Consider the following 26,689-nt stretch of genomic DNA (forward strand, 5'->3'; position numbering starts at 1 on the left):
CGGACCCGCTCCCCGAGAGACGGCGGGCTCGGAGCCCTCCTCACTTCCCGCCGGCAGGAGGGGGAGAGGCCCCGTGCGGTGCCGGGACGCCCCGGGGCCGCGCTGGCGCTGTGAGGGGAGCGGGGCCTCCGCGGCGCCCGGCACGTTGTAGCCTGGACACCGCAGCGAGCTCCTGCGCTGCCCGCTCTCGGCTCCCTCCGCCCCCGGCGCCGTGAGTTCCGCAGCCCGGAGGTCGGGAGCTCCCATCCGCAAGGGCAGCGTAGAGGAGTCGCTCGGAGTGTCCGCTCTTTACTGAAACCGCCTGGGGAACGACTTTCCCGTAAAAAAGAGCTTTTCCCGTAAAAAAGAGCTGTTCCCGGAGCCCTGGGAGCGCAGCCGTGCCGAGCCCGGGCCGCCCTAGCCCCGGTCGCGCTGAGCTGAAGTCTCTGGAACGGACTTTGCTGAAGGAGCCGGGACAGGAGAATCCTCCTCCAGACCGCGTTCCCGAGCGGGTAAGCTGGGAATCCGGGGAATTGTCACTCCGCTCCCCGCGGGCTTTGGTTAGCGAGGATGCACTTGCTAGGTGCTTTGGTCAGAAATCCATTGCTTTTGGTGTATCCCCTGACCCGTACCCGCCGCTCCCAAGTAGCTTTGGTGAGCCGAAACATCACAGATCTTTTTCGGGACAAGCTGTAGACTTTTCCTTCTTGCTGTTTCTCTTTAATGCTTCTGGTATTTCCTGCAGGGAGGAAAAAAAGTTTATCTGTGACAATGATAGATCCTTTAGAGAACAACTTGTTTAATCTTCCTGATTATGAGAATACAGAAGACGAAACGTTCCCTCCTCTTCCACCACCTGCCTCTCCAGGAAAAAGAGACGATGAATGGGCTCAAGCTAATGGAGGTGAGCACCTGTGACCCCTGAAGGTCCCATTTTGCAGTGAAGACAGTGAAATGCTGTGAAATCAGTGTTATTTGTGTTGTACTCACTACATTGAGTTTTCTGTGTAAAAATAGTCTTGCGTAGGTGAGAAAGCAATTTGTGAATTTGAATTGTTATTGATTCTGTGTTTCTGAGTTTATGGGAAAAGTTTATTTTTGTAGTTTCCATGAAAATATGCACACAAATGAATCTTTACAAGATTCTAGCTCTTCTGACAAAACATCAGTAAAGGTAATTATACAGCACTGGTCTGTAGTTACCCCTTATGACTTGGATTTCAGAAAAGGTGAGAGTGTTGAATGTACTATTCCAAGGAGTTGTTGGTAGAATTTGTAGACTGTGTGACCTAGGGAAAATCCAAGACACTTCAAGGCAATAGAACTTAATTGTCTGCATTTGAAAAGATCTTACTGCAATCTACTGTACTGAATAAGTTAATCAGCAGTATAAAGATGTTATTGTAGCTATTGTTTGTAGGCAAATTCAAGTAGAAGTAATGTTAAACATCTTTTCCTTGATCCCTGCTGTGTCTGTTTACTAGGAAGTAGAATTTTGGCTAGACTTAATTCCTTGATATATGAAAAGGGCAGCTTCTGAATCTCTGATGTTCAAAGTAACAAAAAGTAAAGCAAGAAATCAGTATGATAACTAATTGCCAGCTCTGAGATGGGATGGGCAGTGGTGCCTTATCTGGTGCAGTCAAATAAATAATACATACTGGCCCTAATCAAAAAGTATATGGACTTTGGTTCTTAAAAAACACATGGATTGTGGTCACACATCATGTCTTCCTCTATTTATTGAAGGCGGTGCTGGTGTTTTAGGTCTGTCTTTCAGATCTATCAGTGGAAATTTTGGAATACACCTATCAAATTATGTTTATTGATAATTTGAATTTCTCAAGTTTTAGAAGCAACATTTACTCTCAGTACATTTCTTATCAGAAATACCGTATAAAAGTTCTAAAATTAGGAAATGTCCCTTTCAAGGAAGCTACTGTGCTAGAAAAGTTGATTCCTCCATATATTTTGAAGAGATGGATTTATTTCCAATCTGTCTTGTGGGAGAAGCAAGGTGACACATGCAGACATTTGTTTGGAATACGATACCTGCAGTGGAATACTTGTGATGTTGCCTTTTGACAGGATAGAAACTTAAAATTTACATTAATTTAATTCCAGTTGATGTCATTTGGATTATATACTTAATGTTACTTTCTGTATTGGAACCAGATGGAAACCAGCAGTCACAAACAAAGGATTCTGCCGTAGCTACACGGAAAGCAGTGAAAAGACCAATGCCTAAACTAGATGCCCACAGGTAATTTTTTTACAGAATATTTCATTCTGTTATGAATTTGGTATGTGTCTGTGGGGGAATGGTTGAGGTTACCGTGATCCCTGCTTGGTCGTAGCAAAGTCAAAGCTGAAGGGTTTTGGAGATGAAAGTGCCTCTTGCTTGTCATATCTCAAACTTTTTATTCCTTTCTCACCTGTGTAATGCTATTGCTAGCCTACAACTTTCCTGAAGGCTCTTTGGGACTTAGTACGTGACTAATAATTTAAGAGATACTTAATATTCAGACATAGGACTCTTCCAGCTGCGTCTTCTGTATCTTGCTTTAAACATAGTACTGTAGATTTCTTAAATTAAATAAAGTGTGCTTCAAAATAAAAACTCAATGTAGTGGTGACCGTAAGGCACTACTTAAAGTACACTTACAGCTGACTTACGTACAAGCTGGATAAATTCTGTGTAAGCCTGAAGGATTTTAATATTTTCTTTGCTGTTATCACTTAAACTGATGTGGGTTCTTTATAAGCAATGGAAAGAATCTGAGCTTTCAGTTTATTCTGTTTTAAATGTACTGATGAAGTTAGTCAGTGGTGCCACAGGTGAGTACCCTTGTGTCTAACTAGTTTTACTTGGCCAATATAAATACAAGAACTGACCATTCAATTTTCTTTCTATGTAGTCAAAATGAAAAAGCTCTTTGGACTAGGAATATATGTATGGGGAATTTAAAAAAAAAGGATAAAGATTGTTGTAAGACTCAAGACTTTTATTTTGTGCGTTTTCTTAATGACTTCTAATTCTGTACATATTTCAAAAAGAGTTCTGTAGCTTTAGGCTATTTAGAGGAGTGTGACTGGTTTTTCGTTTGTTTGGTTTTTGTTTTTAAATTAGAAAGTATGAGTTTCAAATAACTTCACCCATTTCATATTAACAGGTTAATTTCAGAAAGAGGCCTTCCAGCCCTGAGGCACATGTTTGACAACGTAAAGTTCAAGGGTAAGGGGCATGAGGTAAGACATACTGTTTTCCTGAGAGATTAATCTGGACTTGATAGATTGATGCCATCTGATATGGTGAAAATTGATATTACACTCTGGTTAGCCAGCTTTCTAACAGTATTTGAACGCACTCTGATGGGATTTGTAGTTGCAAATTTGAAAAAACAAACAAATGTTTTGGCAAAATTCACATTTTAATCTTAAAAACGGTTTTCCTCTACTTCAAAACTAGAATATCATGTCTGTGACTCTTTGTATTGTCCATTGAAAGGGTTTTTTGAAACTGAAACTGGCTTATAAGACTGCCTGCTACATCTGGAATGCCTTTACCTTTCATTTCATGATCAGTCTCCTCTGTTAGGGAAAATCTCCTGGCTTTTGTGACACCTCTATCCAAAAGTTTTTAATATTGAAAAAAGTGTGACATACCGCTTCAGCACAGAGAAGGCAGAATTGTCTCTACAAACTGTCTCCTTGTCTTGGATACACCTGAACATACAAAGCTTATTTTTCTTTAAATATCATGAGGCTGCTGGCACGCTTGCAAGGATGCAGAGAACATGCAGGGTGTAAATTTTCTCTTCACAACTGGAGGCAGTTGTAACTGAAGAAGTAGGCAATACTGCTCAGCTGAGCAAAAGCCTTTACTAGGTCAGGTTATTCAGATGTACATTTTTCTGTGTGTTCTGAACATCAGAATAAATGCCAGCTGTGCCCCATGGACTTTTTTCCAGTCTGGGTTCAGACCTAGATTTCTTAAGGGCGACTTCTCAGAAGCCTCTCAGATGTTTACAGTATGTGCAAATGCTTTTCCTGAACTTGAATCTCTGTCCTTCTGATAGCATGAAATTGCACTTGCAGACGTGATTGTGGGAGGAAGGGCTACCCATTCATTCCTGTTACTGAAATTTTCAAGAGACTTTCAAGCTGCAGATGCTTAATGTTTTCAGAAATGTTACTGTGATGTTTCACTCTGTAGTCTGTTGACTTAGTCAACTTTTACTAGCTGAGTGTCTTGTTTTACGCCCTAGGCAGAAGACCTGAAGACACTCATACGACACATGGAACACTGGGCTCATAGACTATTTCCAAAATTGCAGTTTGAGGATTTTATTGACAGAGTCGAGTCTTTGGGAAACAAAAAGGAAGTTCAGGTACGTATTGTTCCTGTCAGTTTCTCTTCGTGCAGTAGTGAATAGTGTAAGAGGTAGGGTTAGGTGAGCAATTATGCAACAAAAGAAAGATTTAAGTTGTGCGTGGTCCTAAGGAGTGTAATGTTATTTAAATTAATTTATCTCTTTTTCAAAAACACTCTTTCCAGTATTTGAAGTACTTCAGAGAATTGGTTTCAACTTTTTCAGGACATCTTTAATGTTAAAGAAATTTGCTTAAGAGTGCTGGAACTGGTTGGGTGTTGGGGTTTTGTTTGTTTGTTTTTTCAACGTTTCAACCTGCAAAAGAAGACTTCGGAAGAATGCTGCTTCGTCTGGCTGGGTGATAGATGACAGACTAGGAAAACAATCCACAGCATTAAAAGTTGTGGGTCAAACAGGCATATAGTGAAAGAAATCTTTTTCTCAGAGTAATAAAGTGTAGAGAGAAATTTGGAGTAGTATTAAAAACACAGCAATGTTGCACAAAAGATTTTGTTACAGGTGAAATAACCAGTGTTTTCATCTCTCATTTGCAGACCTGCCTGAAGCGGATTAGGCTTGATCTTCCCATACTACATGAAGACTTCGCAAGCAACGAAGGTGTGCTCATTATGCTGTTTGTTCAGTCTTTGGTGCTTAAAATCTCTCTCCTTCCCCTCCTACTGACTAGAAATTAATGATCATGATACATTTTTCTAATGTAGAAGAAATTGTTGAGCGGTCCTCTTTTAAAACCAGGCTTCTGTGAGACTTATGATTACAACACTGAGCTGGTACTCAGCCTAAAATGCTACACATATATATATAAATAAATGAAAGTGCATAGTATACTGAAGGAAATAGGAAACGGGTATTATTACCAGCATTGTTAGAAATATTATTCAAAAAAAAACCCAAACTGCAATTATTATGTGAACATACTGGTTTGTGTTGTACTCGTAGGAGTCTGCAGTCTGAAGAGCTCTTGGATCTTATTAATGCAGAAATCAAAGACTCATTATAGTGTTTGTGCTACCAGGTGTTACAGGGCAGTCAGGGTGCAGTGTCCTTTGTAGGGAAAGTGCTTATTAACAGCGTGGGCACAGTTACAGCTACTATTGAGAATCTCTTCTTCCAGTATCAAAATCCAGCCACTTAACAAGAAGATAATTCAAGACTTTATTCCAATCAGAGGATGTTTTTAGACTAGGAAAAAAAGATAGTTTGAAAGAAACTTTATTAGCAGAAATGAGAGAATGTATTAGTCATTCCTAAGGTCTTTTGTAGGTGTTGGCACTTTCACTGTTCACTCTTGAAACAATTATCTACCCATTGTCCAGTTTGTCTTCAGGGGAACCTCAGCCTCCAGACAAGCCAGTGTTCTGGTGGATGAGTTAACTGGTGATAACACCTTGTCTCGCCAGTGGGGATGGCCTTGGGGCAGTTGGTGGCATGTGGCTGTCTTCACTGGTGGCTGCATTTGCTAGAAATGGATTGCAGCCGTAAGCAGCCACAAACAGCAAAGCAAATGGTTCCTGCCGACAGTGTCTGTCGAGTTATCAGATTTTACTGTGCGATGGTTCCGTACATTTGTGTTGAAATATGGTGCTGATCTGCTCTTGAACTGTGTTAGCAAGCATGCTGCTACAGCCGGTCAGTCTTCGGCTGAAAAGCTTGAGCAGGTTGTCTTGCAGCTCAGAAATCAAAACTCAAGCTAGGGTGGTGCATTAAAAACCAAAACCTTGTTGTCAGCTGGCTTCTCTATCCACAGGCTTAAAGTGGTGCAGAGGCACACGCATACTTGGCCTTAGGCACTCTGGAAAGAGTGCTCTGCTGCTCTGTTGGTGGGTGAGGTTTGTCTAACGGGGTCGGACTGCCTCCATTTTGCATGTTTTATTGTTGCCAAATGAGTAAATACTCCATAATAGTGAATTCAAAACTGACTATTCAGTGTCTGTGTTTGAACCTCTGTCTCATTCCCAGAACTAGTCCTGCAGCTTCCCAAAGGAGTGTCATATTAGTAGAGGTGGGACAAAAATTTTCTGGCCTTTCCGTAAGGATTGCCTGGATTTACTGTCTTTTTCACCTTCAGGCACAGCTCATGATTGCTAACATTGTACACAGAGCTGTGAGCATCTCTGAGGTCCCTTCCAACCCAAATCACCCTGTGATTCTAAATTCAGGCATTTGTTGTTGGTGTGTGTTCCTGATCTCGGAGAAGCATTTGTTGGAGTCTTTGAATATCAAGCATGTGGACCTAGGCAGAAAATTGCCCATTAAAACTAAATTACGGAATGATCCTCAGCTGTCAGTACGACTTTAAAACGTGGAACATAGAAATACTTTAAAATGTTCTCTTGACAGATGTTTAGCAGTAGATCTCTCTGGGTCTGAAGTTCCTTTCTGCCCCTTTTCCCCCTCCCACCTCCTCATTTTTAACCAGATGGTGGAGGAGAAAGCAACGGACTGGACACAGCCACTGACGATGCGCGTTCCTGCTCGGGAAATGCCGAGGAACTCGGTTCTCTGCCCGGTGCATCTCTCACAGAAGAGCAACGAGAGCGCATCAGGAAGAACCGGCAGTTGGCCCTGGAGCGCCGGCAAGCGAAGATGCGGTGTGACAGCCAGGCACAGCACCACGGTAATCACCTTGTACCTTCAGAGTTGGTGCCAGGGTCAGTACCCCGAGGGGCTTGGACAACTGGGCTGCCCAGTCCGTTAAAGGAAACGGCAGCCACTGCTTTTCCAATAAGTAGCAAGATGTTTAACTCTCACATTTAAACTGTGTTTCTGTAGCTCCAAAGCTAAGTCAGAACTGCTCTCCCTGATTGTCATGCCAAGTTGTGATAGCTTTGTCTTTTGATGAAACGGAGCTCAGCTTGCTGGTCATCTCTGGAGGTGGCTTTCCTGCAGGCTGTGATTCTGGTAACAGAAGCTGCAGTTTGACACACAGCAACAGTGTTTTGTCATGGTAGGAAATTGGGTTTAGGTTGTTTATTTTTTTTTCCCCAACAGAGCTCTCTGCTTCTTACTCAGAAGAGTTTAATACCTCAGTCGCTCAGGATCCTGCTCACCTTATCGAAGACACTCAGGTTACCACAACCGAGGTGGCTGTTGTAGAAGCTGAAGCTGGAGATACAGAATCAGAACACGCCAGTGAAAAGCAGTAACTGTTCCCAGTACTTTGGACTGGCTTTCTTAACAGAAAGGCCTCACTGTTTAAAGTTCCATCACTAGATTGAAACGTTGCTGGCTCCCAGCGCTCTGACTCCAGAAGCTTCATGGAAGTTTTCACTACGACATCTGTATTGTTGGACAGAACTCTTCTCTGGAAACTGCAGATGAGCAACTGTGGAGTTGCACTACACTGGAAAACAGAACAAAGTTCTTCATCTGCATTCGAGACATCTTTTCCACCTCCCCCAACATTCCTGAGGAAATGTTTTGAGTTTTTCAACCTACTTTGAATTTTGTTTACAAGTTGAGGTCAAACTGAATTAACTGGGATATGGACAGCTGAAGCTTCTATTAAAGTTGCTGTTTTTTTTTAAAGAGGGTATATATAATAACGGGTAGTGCTATGTCTGAACAGGCATCCTGGATTTTTTAAACTTGCTTATCGAGTACCTGTATCTTGTTGTTATACAATGGAAACTATTAAATTTTCAAAGTCAAACCTGAACTTCTTGTATGTGGCTGTTACAACTCCAGGCACCTCCAGACTTCCCCAGCCCTTGTGCTACTTGAGCATCTCTGCACAGACAAGTACGTCCCTGAGGGGAAGATGCTTTGGCTTTGACCAAATCAGTGATGTTCCTTTGGCTGACTTTGTTGTCTGCCTTGAAGCTGTTTCATCCTCTTCTTACCGTCTCGTTTTTCCTTCTTGCGCAACAGCTTTTCCCTTTTGTGGAACAGACAGGAATCACCGTAAGGGGGAAGCCCTGAGTGCCCTCTCTGATAGCACAGAGGAGACTGTTGTTTGCAACAGGAACTGAATTAAGACGAGAGCAGCACTTAGAGCAGATGAAATAAGTTCATGTCAACAGAGGTGGGGTTTTTTAATCCCAGATGTGCACCTGGGGTATTTCAGTGAACAAAATTCTGTATTCTAGGTAAGCGTGACGGAGTTTGCTTTTTGTATCCTTGCAGTTGTGAGTTAAACTCAACTACAGTATAGTGGAAGATGGCCAACAGCTGTAGGAAATAACTTCAGTTTTAAGTATATATACGCTTCAGTTTCTCATGTTGTCTATAAATTAACTTTTCAAGCAATAGTTAAAAGAATTCACCACTGACTTTAGTCTGGAAGGTGAGATTTATCATGTATAAAATCTTTTAAAAACCTCATACATGTTCATAATCAGGTAAAAATAATTCTTATTTAAAATAGACATTTCGTTTCTTATTAAAATGACTCTTGAATATTTAAATAAACTGCTTATAAAAAATCCAAACCCAATCCTACAAAGTGAGTAGGACCAGAATATCACCAGCAGATGCTGCAAGGTTACAGTTCAGTTCTAACGTCAGCTGAAACATCTAACAGAGCCAAGTCCCTGATCTCCTCCAGCAGCTGGTACAGGCTGGCTCCCTTGGTCTGGCAGTACTCCTCATAGTCTTCATCAATTACTTCAACTTGTGCTTTTTCTTGGGCACGCTGGGCTGCTTCTGCAGACTGACTGACTTCTTTGACCAAGTCAGATTTCACCACGTGAAAATTCTGCTGGGAAACCTCTGTGCCTGGAGTCTGGTATGGCGCGTTCCTGATTATTTCAAGCTTGATCGTGTCGGCGTGGCAGCGGGAAGTCTGCACGAGTATTTTCACCTTAAAAACAATAGAAAAAATATTTTATTTCTGATGGTGCTACTTCGTTTTACTTCCTTCAGATTAAATACTCACTGTAATATGATCGAAAAGGCTTAATGTAACTGTTTCTCCAGTAGTTGTGGTGGAAGTAATTTTGTTCTGAGAGCGATGAAGTGATCCAGGCTTCCACTGGCAGCTGCTATCACCGTGACAAGAGATGACTAAGCCTTCTTTGTTTTTCACATAGGCAGCACCTTTGAGTCCGTATCTACAGAAAAAGCACATGAGCAGAGAGAAGTTGTTCTAACACTTTTCTGTTGATTTTGAAGCCAACAGAAGGCTAGCTAGGGTTACATAAAAGCAACAAAGGGGCAAACGCAGTAGCCTGACAATCCTGCTTCAGGGACACTGATGTGCGTTGTCAAAGAAAACCCTACAGTACACAGAAACAGCATGACGACAGGGACTGAAGTGTTTTGAAAGCAGGAAAGCAAAAGTAAAACACAGTCAGTGATTTTGGGTGGAGCCTGGAATGGCCAGATGATGGAAGAGCAGCATTACAGGTTATTCCAGACAGCACAGTGAGGAAACAGTTCTCCATTAAAAAAAAAAACACACGAGTTTAAACTTCAAGACCAGCAGCACATTTGCACAGGGTTCTCCAGAGGGAAGCCTTTCTTGGTCAGGTAGGTCCTGGCTCTTCAGGCATGCACCCCAGCCAAGCCGTCTGGAATGCTGGAGCTGACAGGCCTGCATCATGCTGGTTTCTATCCAAGCTCAGTCTGTGGCCAGGATCAGGCAGCCCCTGGCTGTATTCCTGGGGTCCCGGGTATTTGTGTAATGCTTTGCTTTACCTAACATCCCTGTGGAAAGTTTTTTGCCTTTTTTTTTTCTTTTTTTTTTTTGAAGGAGAGTTCTTATGCCTACATTTCTTGTACCTGTTAGCTAGCCAGGTGGCCAGTGTTGCTCCTAGTAATGCACAAACACAAGGATCATTAACTAATCCTAAATATCCAGAGCCAGTAAGGGAGAGGAAAGGTGGTTCTCCTTCCCCCCAGCTTGAAGAGCTGGCCAAGTCCTATGGGAAGCAGTGCTCTCCAGTTCTATGGTGACCACTTCCTTCTCACATCATTCACTAGTGAATTTATAACCTAAGCAGAACACATTTAGTACACTTTAAATTACAGATTTAAAAGCTCAGAAAGTAAAATGTAATGTAGCTTCATGCCGAGCTGCTTTCTACGAGCACAAATCAGAGGCTGAGCTGAGATACAGGCACTTAGAGCAGAACTGCCACAAGCAGCACCATATGAACATTTCTTCTCTGCTTCCCTGCTGCCTATGAGGGGCAGCTGTGCAAAAGGTGCTCCGAGCCTGCATAAACCTCCCTCTGTAGTGAAGGAAAGAGTAATCTGAGGAATGCATGGTTTCTGATGTGGAAAATCACTTTCTATTGTTTTTAAAATAAATTTAAAAACGGGGGGTGGGGGAAGGGTGGAAATATTCCAGTCATTGTTCTGCCCTAGCAGCTGCTTGGGAAAAAAAAAAAAAGGCCTTTTAATGTTTTGAAATAAGTACATACTGTGCAGTAGAGTCTTACTGTTTCCTCACGGGAACTCCTTTTCAGAGTCAATGCACAGAAAAGCACCGCTTACGATTGACAACAAAAATCTGAAATACAGTCGCCAGTCAACACCAGGCCACCCTGCAAACACTTCCTTTCTCAAGGACCAGAGCTGTCCTCACTGCATTTTTGTGATGTCTTGGTTTTAAGCTCAGTCCCAGCTCTCATCGACTCACCTTGGTACAAAAACGAGCACACCGTTTGTCCGAATCGAGTAAATAACACCATCTGCTATGCAGCGCTCGTCTGTTTCTGGGGTTTTGTCTTTGAAGTACATGCACTGGAAGAGTTCAGTAGACTGTTTCTGAGCACGCTGGGCTGCCTGCAGGCACCCCCCACAAAAAGAGAAGACAAAACAACCTAAATAAATATTTCAACAAGCTTCTTTGGCTTTGATTTCCATAGCTTCTTTTCCCCATTACTTACTCCCTTACCTATCCCCTAGAAAAATTACATCTAAAAGGAAATCTTAAAGTGACTTCATACTTCCCCTGTTACTGCCACTCTCAGAAGAAAACTGGTATTTAAATGAAAAAAACCCAAAGCATTATAAATAAAAATGAGCGATACTACGTCATCGTAGTACCAAAAAGCCGCAGTCAGGACTGGGATCCCATTCCATTAGGCAGCACACAAACATATGGAGACTCGTACAATGACCATCTTACCCGGTTTCTGCTGTTAATGTGTCTGCACAACTCCTCAAGATCCTTGTTACTGAATAAATCCTTAGCATCTCCTTTAGCTTCCTTCAGAGTCGCTGCCATCAAGAGTCTGTGGACAACGATGTCGGCGTATCTTCTAATTGGAGAAGTGAAATGAGTGTACTTCTCTAAGGCAAGTCCTACAAATAAAAAAGCAGTGATAAGCCGCAAAGCGATCGACCGCCTCCCCCTCACCAGTTGGGAAATAGTAACGAGAAGAGCGTAAAAAAATCAAGTGACAAGATACCATAATGGTGAAACTCCTCCTCAGGACAAGAGCCGGTTGAGAAGTACAACGCGTTGGACATTGCCTGAGTGGCCATGGATCGCAACAGTTTATTGACCATCGGATCCAACGGGTCGTGTGCTTTATCCAGAGACTCAGCCAAGGCTTTGTTAGACCTGTCAAAAAAGTGTTAATTCTGAAGAAAACTATGCTATCCCTTATCGTAATAGCTTATAGTTTAAAATAGCAAACAAAAGCACATAAAAATTAAGTTATAAAAATATGAATGACAAGCAGAATGATATTAAAATTTTCAACTCAGTTTAGTAACAGCTCTGCTCTAGAAAAATGTTTAGAAAAAAAACGCAGTTTTCACCACCAGGCCTGTCTCCTGCAACTGGAGAACCAAGGAGGACTGGAGCAAAACCCCATTCTATGCAGCACAAAACAGAGTGAGCTGGTCCAAAACCTGTTCCGAGCAGGAGAGCACAAATGGGACAAGGTGACATCCCAGTACAAGGAGGCACTACTGATGCCCTTCGCCCTCTCTGATGTCCAGAAATGATGCCTCCCAATGTGATGAAGGCTCACAGCCTCCTCGTAGTATCTTGACAAAGTAAATCTGAATTGAGTCATTTAAAATGACTACATTGCACAGAATTAAAGTGATTTAAACAAGCACTCTCTTAGACTATGATTACAGGAAACACAGTGCAAACAAGGCTATTACAGAGCTTATCCACAACATCCTGACTGAACAAATTCTTTTTGGATATGTCTAAAATTATTCAGACAGTGCCATTTTCAGTCCTGCTGGCAGAACGCAGCAGCCTCTCTGGTTTAGATCTTCATCTCCTGCTTACAGAAAGGTTATGGTAAAGGTTTTTTTAAGAATTGCTATGCGGTGTCTATTAACATTGACACTGAAAACTGCAATGCTTTGTGACAGTAACCTAGCCAAGCAGTTAATTGCTTAACTTTAATTAAAGTGCTCAAGATAAGTAATAAAAGATACCGTGTGTCTATTGAGAAACCTTTGGCACTGGCACATTCTCGAAGCTCAGTAAAAAACTCCTGTCGTGGTGGAGGGTGTTGGCGCAACAAAGCCTGATGGGGAAAATTTTCTGAAATCTTTTTTGCCACCCAGTGGTTGGCAAGAATCATACATTCCGCCACCGTCTCGTGCACCTCCAGCGGCTGCTTGGGGATGAGATCATTGATGTTATTTTTGTCATCCAGTTGCACTCGGATTTCTACCCCTTCTAGTTCCAGAGCACCACAGCTGTCCCGCTTAGCTCTAACGTGCCGTGCTATATCGGTGAGTTTTGATATCGCCCAGGCCAGTTCAGCCAACTTCTTCTGTCTCGTTCTTTCATCCAAGTTTTTCAGTTCCAAGATGTCACCAACAACACTTGGGTCTCCATCCAATAATCCCTGTGCTGCTTCGTAAACTAGCTTGTACGCAGACCGAATGATGGTTTTGGCGTAGCAGACTCGCAGCACTTCGTATGATTCTTTTTCTAGTTCCCACAAGACACTTACAGCATACCTTAAAGATAAGATCACAATTCTATAAATAGTCGTGGTTGACCTAAACTGTCATTTCAAGCACATCCAACTCTTACAAATTTACAGGTTTCACTCTATTTTTTTTTTTTTGCTGGAAACATCTTTTCCTTCTTGAAACAAACCAGTGCTCAGCAATGCCACTAATTAATGCACTTGCCTTTCAGTCTTGAGTATCACAACTTTAATAAACTATGCCAGTAGTATTTTCAGTCCACCTGTTGAGGCAGGTTATAATAGCTATTTTTATTCATTTTCATTTTGTTAATCAGATGCATCCACGATGAACGTATCTGCACCCTGCGTATCCTCATGCCAGCCTGTAAATCGTAATAAAATGTGGTAATGGCATGTTTGAGGAATAGGACCATAGTGAAAAACGTGACCATTCACATGGGTGCATGCACTTCAGGCTGAAACCCATGTGAAAAAACAAGTGAAGAACAAAGATGCCTTTACCTTTAGGTTGCTGTTTAAATACAAAGCAAATTGCTGAGGTGTGGGTAAACATTACTGGAGACAGTCGTATATGGAGTTGGGGCTGTTTAGCCTGGAAAAGAGGAGGCTGAGGGGAGACCTGATTACGGCCTATAAATACTTGAGAAAAGATGGTGGGGAGGTAGGGGAAGGGCTCTTTACATTAGTGATGGGTGATAGAACAAGAGGAAATGGGCATAAGCTTAGTCAGGGGAGATTCAGGTTGGATGTTAGGAAGTATTTCTTCTCTGAAAGGGTTGTCAGCCACTGGAATAGGCTGCCCAGGGAGGTGGTTGAGTCCCCATCCCTGGATGTGTTTAAGAATAGGGTGGATGATCTACTTGAGGATATGGTTTAATGGGGATTAGGGATGGTTGGACTCGATGATCTCTAAGGTCTTTTCCAACCTAGAAATCTATGAATCTATGAATAACGCAGTATTCCAGCTGTGACTCCCTACTACCTTGTTTACAAAGAGTAACAAATAATTCAAAGAGCAAGTGCATCAGCAGTTACTGCACAAAATCTTACCTATCGACCCCACCAAGAAGAGAGCATATGTCAGCACTCAAGACGGAGGGCAGCATGTCGTAGCGACGATCCGCTAAATAGTAAGTTGTTGCCCTGAGGAATAAAATGCAGTTGTTATTCTCCTCTCAAGGACTCATCGGTGTGTCTCTCCCACAGCTTCAGCAAAACAAGACACACAGCATGGTTTTAAAAGGTTATTCTTACAGAACATGCTATGTGCAATACTGAAGTAAAATTACTGAAATAACTATTTGCATAGTACAAGCCTAATTTTGCCTTCCTCAGTATCTTCAGCTGCCATTAAGGCCAGAGTTAGTGCTGTACAGAACACACTTAACTAAGAACAGGTCATTTGATGGCCATACCAACCACCTCTGCTGGCTACACAGTTTACATTTCTTTTCATCTCCAAAGAACCCATTTCATAAAGTGCTTCAGCAGTTAATGTTCAAAACAGTGGCAATAAAAGAAAAAAAAAGAACAGAATATTTGGCATATTAAAACGTAAGCCTGCCAAATACCTCTGGAATTAAATTCATGTAAGACTTAATTCCATTTTGTGGCTGTTCTATGTTCTATGTGAAGATTCATCACCCTTGGAATGCAAACAAGTGCTTTGTAAATACTTCAAATCACAAATGTTAAAGTAGACTATAAAGCGAACACTAATGATTAGAAAGATAAACTTATGATATAACTTTGTGGAAAAGAGCAATTTCATAGCGAAAGAGTGAAGTAGTAGGTCAGAAAGCAGTTTGTTCCGCAGCAGAAGACTATTAGTTATAGACTAGTTTTAATAAGCTGTTTCCATGACAGGAAGGAAGGAAGGAAGAAAAAGGAAGGAAGGAAGAAAAAGGAAGGAAGGAAGAAAAAGGAAGGAAGGAAGAAAAAGGAAGGAAGGAAGAAAAAGGAAGGAAGGAAGAAAAAGGAAGGAAGGAAGAAAAAGGAAGGAAGGAAGAAAAAGGAAGGAAGGAAGAAAAAGGAAGGAAGGAAGAAAAAGGAAGGAAGGAAGAAAAAGGAAGGAAGGAAGAAAAAGGAAGGAAGGAAGAAAAAGGAAAGAAAGAATGTTTCCTTCCTTCCAATGTTCCTCAGTGTTTCCTTAGAGCAGTATCACACACTGCTTAGCTCCATAAATTTTCTGATTTTTAGAAAATAATTTACCTTGCTCTGGCCTCCACATCAGTGTAAGAATTTGCTGCGACAAAATGAGTTACATCTGCAATGTGGACACCCAACTCTAGGTTCCCATTCGGCAGAGTCCGAACGGAGAGCGCGTCATCCACATCCTCGCAGCCTTTTGGGTCAATGCTGAATATCAAGTGCGTATCTCTCAAGTCCAGACGTTTTTCTTCCTCCTCTGGATTCACTTTCCATGGATTCTTTGAAGAACTTACGGGCATTTCACTCATCTGTACAAAAAAATTATTGATCAACAGACATTTGTATCTTTTCTACAAAAAGAAGCCAACAGATTAGATATAATTAGCTTCTCCTTTTCTACACCATTAGTTGGTTTTGTGTACTTGTTCATCCTGGAGAAATTCTTCTTTCCTTGCATTTTCTAAGTCTATTACAGTTACTTTACGGAAAGTATGAAACAGAACTGAAAAAAATGCTACACACATTATTAACAACTGATGTTATTGTGGTGATATTGCACCTCTGACAATCATAACGGCTGCATATTGTTTTTTTACATTCTTTTTCTTTCAGTTAATTGTCAGTATCATCAAAACAGTGATCTGTCAGAGCTGGTTCCTCTCCTGGTTCAAGACAAAAAGATTTAAGACAATGATTTCGGTAGGACCAGGCCTTTAGGATCAGTATCATAAACACATATTAAAAGACAACAATATCTTAAAAGTCTACCTCAGATTACAATTCAGAGTTTGTAATCTTCTCCTCATAGCAAAAAAGATTACCTTAAAATCACTCTTCACTTGAAAATTCACAGTATCTGTAGAACCACTGATCCAAAAGTAATTCCAGAAAAATAATCTACAAATAGTTTCCAGCTTTCAAAGACCTGTTGGCAACTATGACATCCAGCTCTAAGAGGGTCTCCCTCTTTGAGAAACAAGTCCCTGGAAATGGACAGAAAATAATGTATCTAATCAAAAAGACTAACCTGGATTTCTGAGAAAGGGGCAACACAGATGCTGTTCTCCACCAGAATAGCTGCAATTTCCCCCTCCAGATCTCCAATTCTTCCTAGAACTCTCACAAAGTGCCCATTTGGATACAGAGAAGTTGATTCCCAAGAATCAATGCGCACAACAACTCTATACTCCTGCAGCAAGACAATTGTGTTAGAACAGCAATCTGCTCCTGACAAGCAATCAATATAAACACTCCTTCAGGGGCAAACAGTGCTATCCAAAGAGACTGGCAACTCTAAAAGCTTTATAGAAAGGGAAAAGAAACCGACAAGGAGAAGCATCCCAACAAATACTGGGAATTACATTTATTTCCTGATCAAAGACCCTTTTGGGGTCATTATATAGAAAATCTCTATCTTAAAAGTGTAAAAAATAAAAGCAAAACCGAGACGCATACAAATATTCTTATACCAGAAAAGACAACTGGGATTTACTTCTTGGCTGTGAAGACGTACTTACCATTACAGTGTAAAAGCAGCCAGGGACTAACAAAACCACGTTTCTTATTTCTACAGCCATGGCAGGCTAATCATCATAATTCATTATCAATTTGTCGAAAAGCTCTCCTTCCTGCTTCCATCAAAGTTATAAATCGTTGTCGATCCAATAAAGCCACAAGGGCTATTACAATTTATACCCCTAATATGAACCGTAATTTACCAGAAAAAAACAAAGCCAGCAGTGTATGAATGCCCAGGGTACCTGGGCTGTGGCCCAAGTTCAGAACTCAAATAAGCTTTAGTACCTGAAGGTGACACAGTTCTGACAGGAACTGAACATACTCCTTCGAGGCAGAACTCAAACTACTCCCACACACTTGACTTTATTAAATAGTTTTACCCATCTTTTCGCCAAGGAAAACATCATCGGAGCACCCAACACCCGCACAATTTTGTAGGAACACAGAACAGAGAAACACTGCTGGCAAATTACCTGTAATGCTTCAGCTTGCTGGGTACTGATCCGGATTTTGGGAATTCGGAAGTCCCAAGGTGTAACAAGGACTTTCTGAGTGTTTCTGCCCTGGGACTGGTTCTCTTCTTTCGAGGGGAAAGTGACCACATAATCCCTCCAGTTCTTCTGAATGATTCCAACAACTTTACCTTTTAATAAGGAACAGTGTTGGCTGTACATTAAAGAGTTAAACAGGACCATGACAGCAAGTATGTGGGAGGTACAGAAGATTCACTGCTTTGTAACACGAACTAATGTGTCCAGAAATCTGTATTAAAATTGCTAACACCATATGGCATGCAGACAACCATACAAGTTTGTTATAAATTATCATCAGCGCAGACAGATTTACATGAGCTGTTATTTATGTGGAGACTAACTTCATTGTATAGATTTCAACTGACACAGTACAGAAATCATTCAGAGATTCCCACTGCTACTGAAATGTGGCCAATTCTAGTAAAAAAAACGGAAAAATTTTAAATATTTTTATTTTAAGATCAAAATCAAACAGCATTTTCTTGCAGGAAGAGAATTAACCTCCAAAAAGTTTTAATTCTGATCTCAGCAAACTTTTAAGATGTAGCTACACCTGCAGAGTAATATTTTCAAGTAACAGTCTAAGTTCCCATGGTACACAGGCATGTCACACTGTAATGGGAGCTAAATACTTCTTCACTTAACAAAAAAATTTTTCCTCTTGAACATTATTTGTCATCAAGGAATTAAAAAGATGCTGTTATCTTTCTGCATAATCAACAGTGATAGTGGAAGACTTGAGTGCACACTCTGGTACACTGGTCTGTATTGGAAAGGTAGTTCATCCTCTTGTGAAGAGGAACAGCAGGCATTTGGGTAGTAAAGTATTCCAAAATTAGTGTTTTAAGAAGATAACTACCGTATTTCTCCGGTTGCCCAGAGAAGTTGTAGCTGCCCCATCCCTGGAACTGTTCAAGGCCAGGTTGGATGAGGCTTTGACCAACCTGGTGTAGTGGAGGGTGTCCCTGCCCGTGGCAGGGGGGTTGGAACTGGATGATCTTTGAGGTCCCTTCCAACCCAAACCATTCTATGGTTCTATGATTCTATTTCAGCTATTTCTGCGAAAGAAATTAAAGAGAAAAAAAGAAAAGTGTTTCACATATAGAAAAAATCTAGCGCCTTCCTGCTGGGATACGTTAGAATGCTTTAATTTGGGATAAGCGCTTGGAACTTACTACGGTGCAGACAATCACAGAAATCTAGGGAAGGGACTACATAAGGAAGAGTACAACACAGCTTGGACCAAGGAAGTGAGGGAATCTTAACAAAATGCTGGCCAGCATATCGACTTTACCCGTGGGCATAGGGTCGCCAGTGGTGTCTGCGGGTGCTTTATCCTCGGTCTCATTTTCACAGAGGGCGACGGTCCTTCCTTTCCATTCTTGCAAAGGCAGAACCTCAACAGCCACCACATCGCCGTGGATTGCGCGATTTCGAGCTCGGGCCCCATAAATAAGGATGTCGCTTTGAAGTTCTGAATTTAAAAGAAACAGAACTATAAATTGCTAAAAAATTCAAATCCCTCCACTCCTGCCAGCGTCCTGCTGAAATAACAGAAAATGACATTTGCAATATGATTTCTTCCAAAAAGGACTATTGGCAAGTAATTAATATTGCAAGAAAATGAAAACCTTTACCTCTTTTTTTTTCTTTTTTTTAAAGGAGGTATTAGGCAATTCTGTAAGTGAACCCTTGGTTAAAAAGTAGCACTGGCTACAATCAGTTCATCATTCTAAGGCAGCAAACACAAAACACAAGTTAAATCATGTGTTTTTAAAGACACAAGTTTTGTGTCTTTAAAAACACAAAACACAGTTAAATCGTGGAAACCATTGCCAAAGGATCGGGGAAGGTTCCAGAATAAAACAAGATTTAAAAAAAGGATTTGTATATTAAACACTGGTTTGACTGGAGGATGTGTCACAGGAACATTTGAAAGCATTTATTAGTGAAAGCTGGGACAATCGATCTGTGCTGGGACAATGGGCTGTTCCTTCAAAGCTATTTATTGCTAACTGATAACAGAAAGACAATACTGGTGTTCCAATCTGATCCAAAAGGCATTTTTCCTACTGTGCTCACAACGACCAGCTTCCTAATCCTGCCAACATCTATGCAAACACTTATTTCAGTCAAATGAGTGGTCATCTGAAGTTGGAGCAAAGCACAGGTATAACAATTTGCAGCAGTACTCAACTTCAGAAAAGGTCTACGGAAACGTGTTAGCAGGACAGGAGTCCAAAATATGGCTGAAGGTACTAAGAAAGAGGAAGGAGGACACAAAGGGTATTGCTTTCTCATGAGGTCCCTCTCTGGCTTCATCTTCAGCCTCCTTTCTGGCCCATGAAAAACCCCAAGTTTTCATCTTGCTTAATAACTGAGCAGCTACACACACACAGCTACACAGCTTCACGTAAACAGCACAGACAGCATCGAAGAGGGATGGAGTAAATCCTCTCGTTGTCTTTTCACCTGTCTCTTTGCTGCCAAATCCCTGGAGTCGAACAAAAGCTTCCAGTTGTGCTCTGTGCTTATTGACACTCAGCGTACCCTGAAAGAAAATAACAAACTGAGAAACAGAATGAAACAGTCACACCTCTAAACAGCCAACTTTGAAGTAGCTTTTTGTTTTACAATTAGTTTTAGATAAATTAGTAGTTTCTATTGAGATGTAGGGTATTTTGAACATGACTGGGATAATGTACATGTAAAGGGATAAAGTTCTGATAACACAGAACTTAAGTACTCACTTCTGGAAAATAATGGTAAATTCTTTTAAAAGCTTAATTTAATCGTAAGCTGGTAAAGGTCCTTTTATTCAAAGCACTGGTGGTGTTAAGATTACTTTTGCTGCCTGCCTTAATATGGAATCTGGAGTTATTCCCACAAGAAACAAAAAACTCAGCCTTTCTACTCATATTCTATTCTTGCCTGGCTGCTGAAACTGCCAAGAGAGGAACAAATTACTTCCTCTAATTCTTTAAATTATGTTTAAGAGAAAGACCCTTGTCCACAAACAATCCATATTAAGGCCTCGAACAGCCATAAAATTGTAAATTAATTTCACTGAGATCTCTGTGCAAATGAAGTAAGAAATGCTGCCCTTGTGCAGCATTATTTATGTTTAAGAATGAGATACAGCTGCATCATATCACACCTAGTTTCTCAATCTACAGGTATACGACACATCAACCTGAAGAAAAATCCATAGCAAATTTTAGAACCTCAATAACAAATTCTCATTCTTCCTTCTCCAAAAGAAAAAAAAACAAACATGTGTACACAAGATGAAGTAGGGCAAATATCCCCTCTTACTCTTGCTTTTTTTTGTTTTCTTTCCCTCTTCCCACTATATTTCTTTATCCAATCAGTCTAATTCAGGTAACTAAAGCAACCAAGTACAAGACTGCATTGTTGTGTCTGTGTTCTCTACATAGCAAATTACCTGTACATATCTTCCAGATTTGATCCCAGCCTCCAATATTTCCACAGGTAAGTGCTCAGGATATTCTTTTCCATTGTTTTCTTGGCTTTCACTCTCCCGCTCACGCCGAGCTTGAAGTATAGACCCAAAGAGCTCATGGGCAGCCTTTAAGTCAGGCCAGAAGTTATCCAAGTAATTCTGTATGCACATATGTAAAACGTGAAAGTATTTAGAGATGTCTGTCCTTTTAAGAATGCTGCATTTGGAAAGCCCAGAACAGACAAGAGACTTAAGACAGCGTCCTGGTCTAGATTCACAACTTTTACTACCAACACATATACTTCTTATGCAATATAATACCTTGAGTATTTTGCCACAGCAGAATCATCAAACTGGCCACCCAGTATTATTCTGACAGTTTTTATACTATTTTTGTATGCTGCATTTGGACCATTTTCCATTGCCTTATAGCAATTAAAAAAAAAAAAGCACCCTCATTTTTATATGGCTTTAAGGTAAATCTGTTTGGCCCCGTTTTTAATCAACATCCTTCCACAGCTAAACACAAACCTCCCATCCACATGTCCCACTGAATACAAACAGTATCAGAGATCAACAGCTTCATGAAGAATGAATTTTCTTTTCGTGCCTCACTCTATCCTAAGTAGTCAAGGCTAAAGTAAAGTGGCAGAACAATGCTGATGGATGTTTGGCCACAGCTGTTTATGGACTGCTTGCACTACAGATTTAGCTGAGGTACCTGATTATTGTTTATCAATGCCAAATTCTTTAAAAATAAGGAAAACAATGAAGAGGGCTCCTAAGAAAGACGACCTCTATCTTTAATGTTGCTGTTTTTCTATGCAGTTCTCTGGTTTGCTCATTGCCACCACTTTTTATGACATTCCCAGGACTGACATCTTCGCTTTCTTTGATAAATGAGGACATGAGTTAGCATTGCAGTTTTCTTAAATGTAAACTCTGAAATGATTTGCACTACACATTGGGCTTTAATGTACTTGCTTCATCATTTTGATGCAGCTAAGGGAAACCTTCTATTTTTCTGGCATGTTACCTTGAAGGAAATCACAAACACTCCTTCTGTTTCATTTCCGTACTGCCTGATAGCATCTTCATCTTCTGTTACCATAACAACTGGCATCTGACCCAAGCAGTGATTATAATACCAGACTGCTGCATTGTAAATACTCCTAGAAAAGTAAAGTTTGAAATAAGATTTCTAGCACATCTCATTTGCTACTTGCAAGACATCTGTAGGCTTTATACAAACAAGATTTTGGTTTCAGATGCGTATTTTTTGAGATACATGCACCAAAGCTACATAAACCTCGTATCTGCAAAAACTTTTATGTGCCATACGTGAGCACCAAGAGGACATAGGAAAAGAAAACGTTTCCTCCCCAATACCTCCACATGATGTGCCCTAGCTGCAACACAACATATTGTCCCTCTGAATTAAAGTTTGTAAAAGCAAGTTGGAACAGCCAGAACGCCAGTGCTATGGTGTTTGCTATCAAACACTGCTTCCAACAGTCCAACAAGCTGTGCGTGATCTTTTATTATGCTAAAACTTTAAAATGACTGTGTAACTTTAAAACGATCCAGCTTCTCTTTTTTTTCCGGCATTATTGCATTTAAGTACCTTTTTTGTCTGTTTTCCTAAGAAAGCAAAGTTGACACTTTCTGAATCACAAAAGGACAATCCAGACTTTCAGTTGTTGTGAACTGTTCCAGAGCTAAGCAGAGCAAGAGTATGAGCTCTTATGTATCCAATGCCTGCTACCATTCCTAAACACAACGTCACAGCGTTATCCAGGGTCGTACTACACCAGTTAAAGCAAACCTGGTCTGCCATTTCTCCATGGATTCCCCCTTCTGCCTTGGCAAGTACGAATGCTGGTGGAATTCATTAGCAAACACAACACAGTCATGACGGGCATCCTTTACTAGATTTCGCAACTTGTTGTACTGTCTGGAATATGAAAAAGATAATGCTGTTTTAACTCCAGATAAAAACACAGCTGAAAAACTCACAGTGAACTACTGTCACGCACAAAGAAATGCTTTCATTACATTACATCATTGACAATAAAGCCTAAAAAAATCATCTGTAAGCAAGCTTTTCTAATTTCCATTATTAATGCTTCTGATTCTTACACACGTTTGTTTTCCAATAAGTCCCATAAAACATCGTAAGTGTTCAGGAACTTATTTTGTCACTTCTGGGATAAGAGCTGGCTCTTCAAAGGCATTCGTGCTTTAGAAATACAGGAAAAGTTTGACAGTCAATTGCACTCTGACGTGCTATGGCAATATATAAGTTAATGTCTGGTAAGGTAAGTACCATGTAATAGCATTAACTGCTCCCCAAAGACAAGAGCTCAGTCTTCAGCACAGCAAACCAAAATCATGTCCATAATCGACTTGTGGCACATGATATATCGTTACTGCAAAGTCTCCTTAATTCCTGTCACAAGCCCTCTGATTAATTTATGATGCTACAGGTTTAATATTGCTTCTATCAAGTGACAACTATGACAGGCATTGATGCCTATGGATCACAAAGGATCACAGTTCTTTCCCTTCTGTAAAATTTTATTAAGGTACTTGAAAGACCTAAAACCACATTAAGCCCAGTATATTTGCTGAGTTTGGGTTACTGTGCTTAGGTATACATTTTACAAAGTTAGTATCTTTACTTCGATGCAAAAATAAGTTATTATTGGATAACTACCTGCGTCCTTTTTGATGCTGCACAGCTTGACATGCCGTTTGCATGAAAATAACACCTTTCAGCTCCGGAAACTCAAGAATCTCAAGGTAATCTTGAACAACCTTGCAGTCAGGGACAACATAATGTGTGACATCATCAGATAACAATTTGCCATCTAAAATATAATTCAGAGTTTAAACATTTAAACTTTCAGTTGCAATAGTGGTTTCTTAAAAACACTTTCAGATGTCAGGAAATTAGAGCTGTGTATCCTCAAAGGCACACATCTCTTTTTCTGACGAACAAAATGATGACTACTATGGTACAATTCCGTGGTACCATCTCTTTTGTGACAGAACTCTTTCGCACCCACTAATGCCAAAATGTAGTGCAAATTCTATCCAAATGAGTGGAAAAGATCCACTTTCATTATGAAAAGGATGTAACTTAACAAGTGCAGGTAACAGTCCTTTTTCCTCTGCTTCCATATGAAAAAAGACACTATACATCTGCCACAGAAAACCTTTTCATGGAATTTTCAAAACTTCTGTTACACTGCTTCCACAGATCTCTCTATCCAACGCCATCCATTTACAGCAGGCTCTTTTTCTGTATCTTTCATAAAAGACTACACATAAGGGTATACGTGGAGAAAAGCTATGCTACTGCAAAGAGATGTTCTTGAATCTAAACTATTAATCATCATTGCTAATTTTCCCTAAAGAGACTCCATCCCTTAGGAACATGCCATCAAACTACCATAATTAACCATCACAGACAATATCTTAAAACGTACCTCAAAATTAATGAGTTTAATTGCTTTAGATATTTCAAAGATTACCCAATAAACTTCTGGGTTTATCCCTTACGATATTACAAACACTGAACTGCTGAACTCTCCGTAGTGCAGGCAAATTATACACAATAAAATTATATAGATCTTAACAAGTCAGGTTATTTTCCTGTATTTCTTAGCAGCTGACCCAGGACCACCTGTCTATTAACTGTGATCACTAGAAGTGTGACTCCAGTAGGCAGAAGTTCTGCATACAGTAACACGGCTCCATCTCACACTGAAGGTATATAATGGATGATGGCAGAATGCGTGTAAGAAAGCTAATATTTATTAATAATTCAGAAGAGCATTAAAAGTGAAATGTCACTTGCAGATTTATGCAATCTGCCCATATTAAGCTACCCTTGCCTAACCTATACATCTAGATCAGAATGACTTCTAAGCAGGCACAGCACACCATTGCAAGTATCTGCAGACGTGATTTATGCAGGCAGTCTCTCACGGTGCATGAAATAAGTTTGCTCAGCACACTGTGTAGAGTCAGGAATGAAAACAAATGTTCCCCTCTCAGTTACCTGGAATAATTACAAAGGGACATATTCTGATACTCACCTACAGCACCAATTTCTAGACTAAAATTTACATTTTGGCCCAGAAGAGGGTAAGTTAGGCTTGGGGTGGGAGGTGAGACTCTTTTTCTGGTATGTGCCTGTAACTCATCCTTAAGGAATTCATCACCAAATGCAATACGTCAGGGAGCTGTAACTATCACTAGTCCTGACATCCTGGATAGCAGTCATATACTACACTGCCTTCTGCTCTCAGCTGCAACAGGCACCTAAACCAAAAGTGACATCTATGTCAATCACAGGTCAGAAGAAAAAAACCCAACAAACTAGTTCAAATTCTCAACCTGTTCTTTTAGGTAAGCAAGTAATTCCGTAGATTTAAACAGGTTGGACATTATGTTAGTTATTTGCCAGTTTCTTGCACCAAATAAACTGTGCTATTTAACAACAAAACCTCCCTGAAATAGCAACTAAAGGTCACATGATGATCTATGATGCACATAATGGCACCACGGTATGTAAAAAAAACAACAAATCAAGACATCATAGAGGCTGGCAGTCTTCCCGTGTCTGAAATGGCCAGATATAACAGAGGCAATTACATTTAATTACTTAACAGAAATAACTGCCGATGCAGAATTACAATTGCTTCGAGAAAATGGCTTGGCCTCCCTGTAAGAATACTTCACAGGTACGTAGAGAATTTAATTCATGCTATAACCCACCATCCTGCAGAAATTAACGCATTTTAAAAATATTTTTAAAAAGCCAAGTGTGAAAGTTGCATAATCCTGTAGCCTTTTCTCACCGCCTGCAAACCGCTCACAGCTAAACCCTGTTGCGATCAAACTTCTCGATTCCTTTTTCTTTCCTTCTCTAACACCTCGTTTCTCCCTGAAAGTTTTTGCTTTGCAGGAACGCTTTTGCTCTATCCCCGACTTTCTACCATTTGCTTTTTCCACGACTTTACACGCCGCGGCTCCTCACCGCCCACACCCCGCTCGGGACAGCGGCGGAGCGGTCCGGGACGGGGCACCCGCGCACCGCCCGGCCCCCGCCTCCTCCCCACCTCTCCCCCGTCGTTATTTCCCTTTATTCACCGCTTGTCCCGCTCGCTGCCCCCCGCACCCGCCTGAGGTGCCGCCGGTTCCCGCCGGGCCTCCCCGCCGCCGCTCTCCCGCCCGCCCAGGCCGCAGGGATCACCTCAGCGCGGCCACCACCCTTCGCACCCACTTCTGGCCTGCGGGGCCTGAGGGGCAACACCCCCCCCCCCCCCCCGGGGCTCCAGCGCGGCCCCCGGGCCCGGCAGCGCGGATGGCGCCGCTCCTCTCCCCGGAGCGCGGCCCCGCGGCCCCCAGCGCCCCTCACCGCGAGGACAGGCGGCGCCACACAGGGCGCTGCGGCACGGCACGTCGGGGCGCAGGTAGTGCTCCCACACGACGCGCACGGCGCGGCCCTGCTGCCCCCGCAGCTGCAGCACTCTCTCCGTGCGGAGCATGGCGGCAAGCGGCGGCCCCGCCGCCAGGCCCGCGGCTCCAGGGCGCGTGCGCGGGGCGGGGCCTCGGCGGGGCGGCGGGGGGGGGTGAGGGCGGCCGGGGGGGTCGCTGCTGGGGGCCGGCGGTGATTCCTGAAAAGGAAACGGAACTTTCCCAAACTCGTTTTGGAGTTTTAGGAAGCAGGTATTCCTTATCGCAGCGCTGGGTGCACGGGGATGTCTCCTCCTGGCGGGC

At 41.6% G+C, this 26,689-nt stretch overlaps 2 protein-coding genes and 1 non-coding gene across 5 annotated transcripts; 2 read left to right on the top strand and 1 right to left on the bottom strand.

Moving 5' to 3' along the window:
* The first annotated feature begins 729 nt into the window (after nt 1-729).
* TIPIN (TIMELESS interacting protein) lies at nt 730-7,936 on the top strand. 2 transcript variants are annotated; one of them, XM_009983218.2, is made up of 7 exons: nt 730-883; nt 2,155-2,242; nt 3,153-3,228; nt 4,248-4,370; nt 4,907-4,970; nt 6,793-6,990; nt 7,365-7,936. In XM_009983218.2, exons 1-7 carry the CDS (start codon nt 751-753, stop codon nt 7,517-7,519), a joined length of 837 nt encoding a protein of 278 aa, XP_009981520.1. In that variant the 5' UTR covers nt 730-750; the 3' UTR covers nt 7,520-7,936. The 2 variants fall into 2 exon arrangements, with proteins under 2 accessions (XP_009981520.1, XP_086476737.1); XM_086620611.1 differs by having other exon boundaries at nt 730-881; nt 2,147-2,242.
* LOC147527840 (small Cajal body-specific RNA 14) lies at nt 5,804-5,940 on the top strand. Its single transcript, XR_015222556.1, has one exon.
* Nucleotides 7,937-8,769: 833 nt separating the features above from the next.
* DIS3L (DIS3 like exosome 3'-5' exoribonuclease) lies at nt 8,770-26,457 on the bottom strand. 2 transcript variants are annotated; one of them, XM_086620295.1, is made up of 17 exons: nt 26,328-26,457; nt 23,616-23,769; nt 22,725-22,853; nt 21,936-22,071; nt 20,882-21,058; nt 19,909-19,987; nt 18,731-18,910; nt 17,377-17,546; nt 16,413-16,574; nt 15,446-15,693; nt 14,285-14,377; nt 12,726-13,259; nt 11,732-11,886; nt 11,449-11,624; nt 10,957-11,060; nt 9,250-9,424; nt 8,770-9,174 (listed from the first exon to the last, which is right to left on the bottom strand). In XM_086620295.1, the coding sequence occupies exons 1-17, from the start codon at nt 26,455-26,457 to the stop codon at nt 8,857-8,859; spliced, it is 3,120 nt and encodes a 1,039-aa protein (XP_086476421.1). In that variant the 3' UTR covers nt 8,770-8,856. The 2 variants fall into 2 exon arrangements, with proteins under 2 accessions (XP_086476421.1, XP_086476420.1); XM_086620294.1 differs by having other exon boundaries at nt 10,957-11,102.
* Between the last annotated feature and the right edge of the window lie 232 nt (nt 26,458-26,689).

The sequence above is a fragment of the Tauraco erythrolophus genome, chromosome 14 (genome assembly GCF_009769465.1).
Source record: "Tauraco erythrolophus isolate bTauEry1 chromosome 14, bTauEry1.pri, whole genome shotgun sequence".
NCBI lineage: Eukaryota > Metazoa > Chordata > Aves > Musophagiformes > Musophagidae > Tauraco > Tauraco erythrolophus.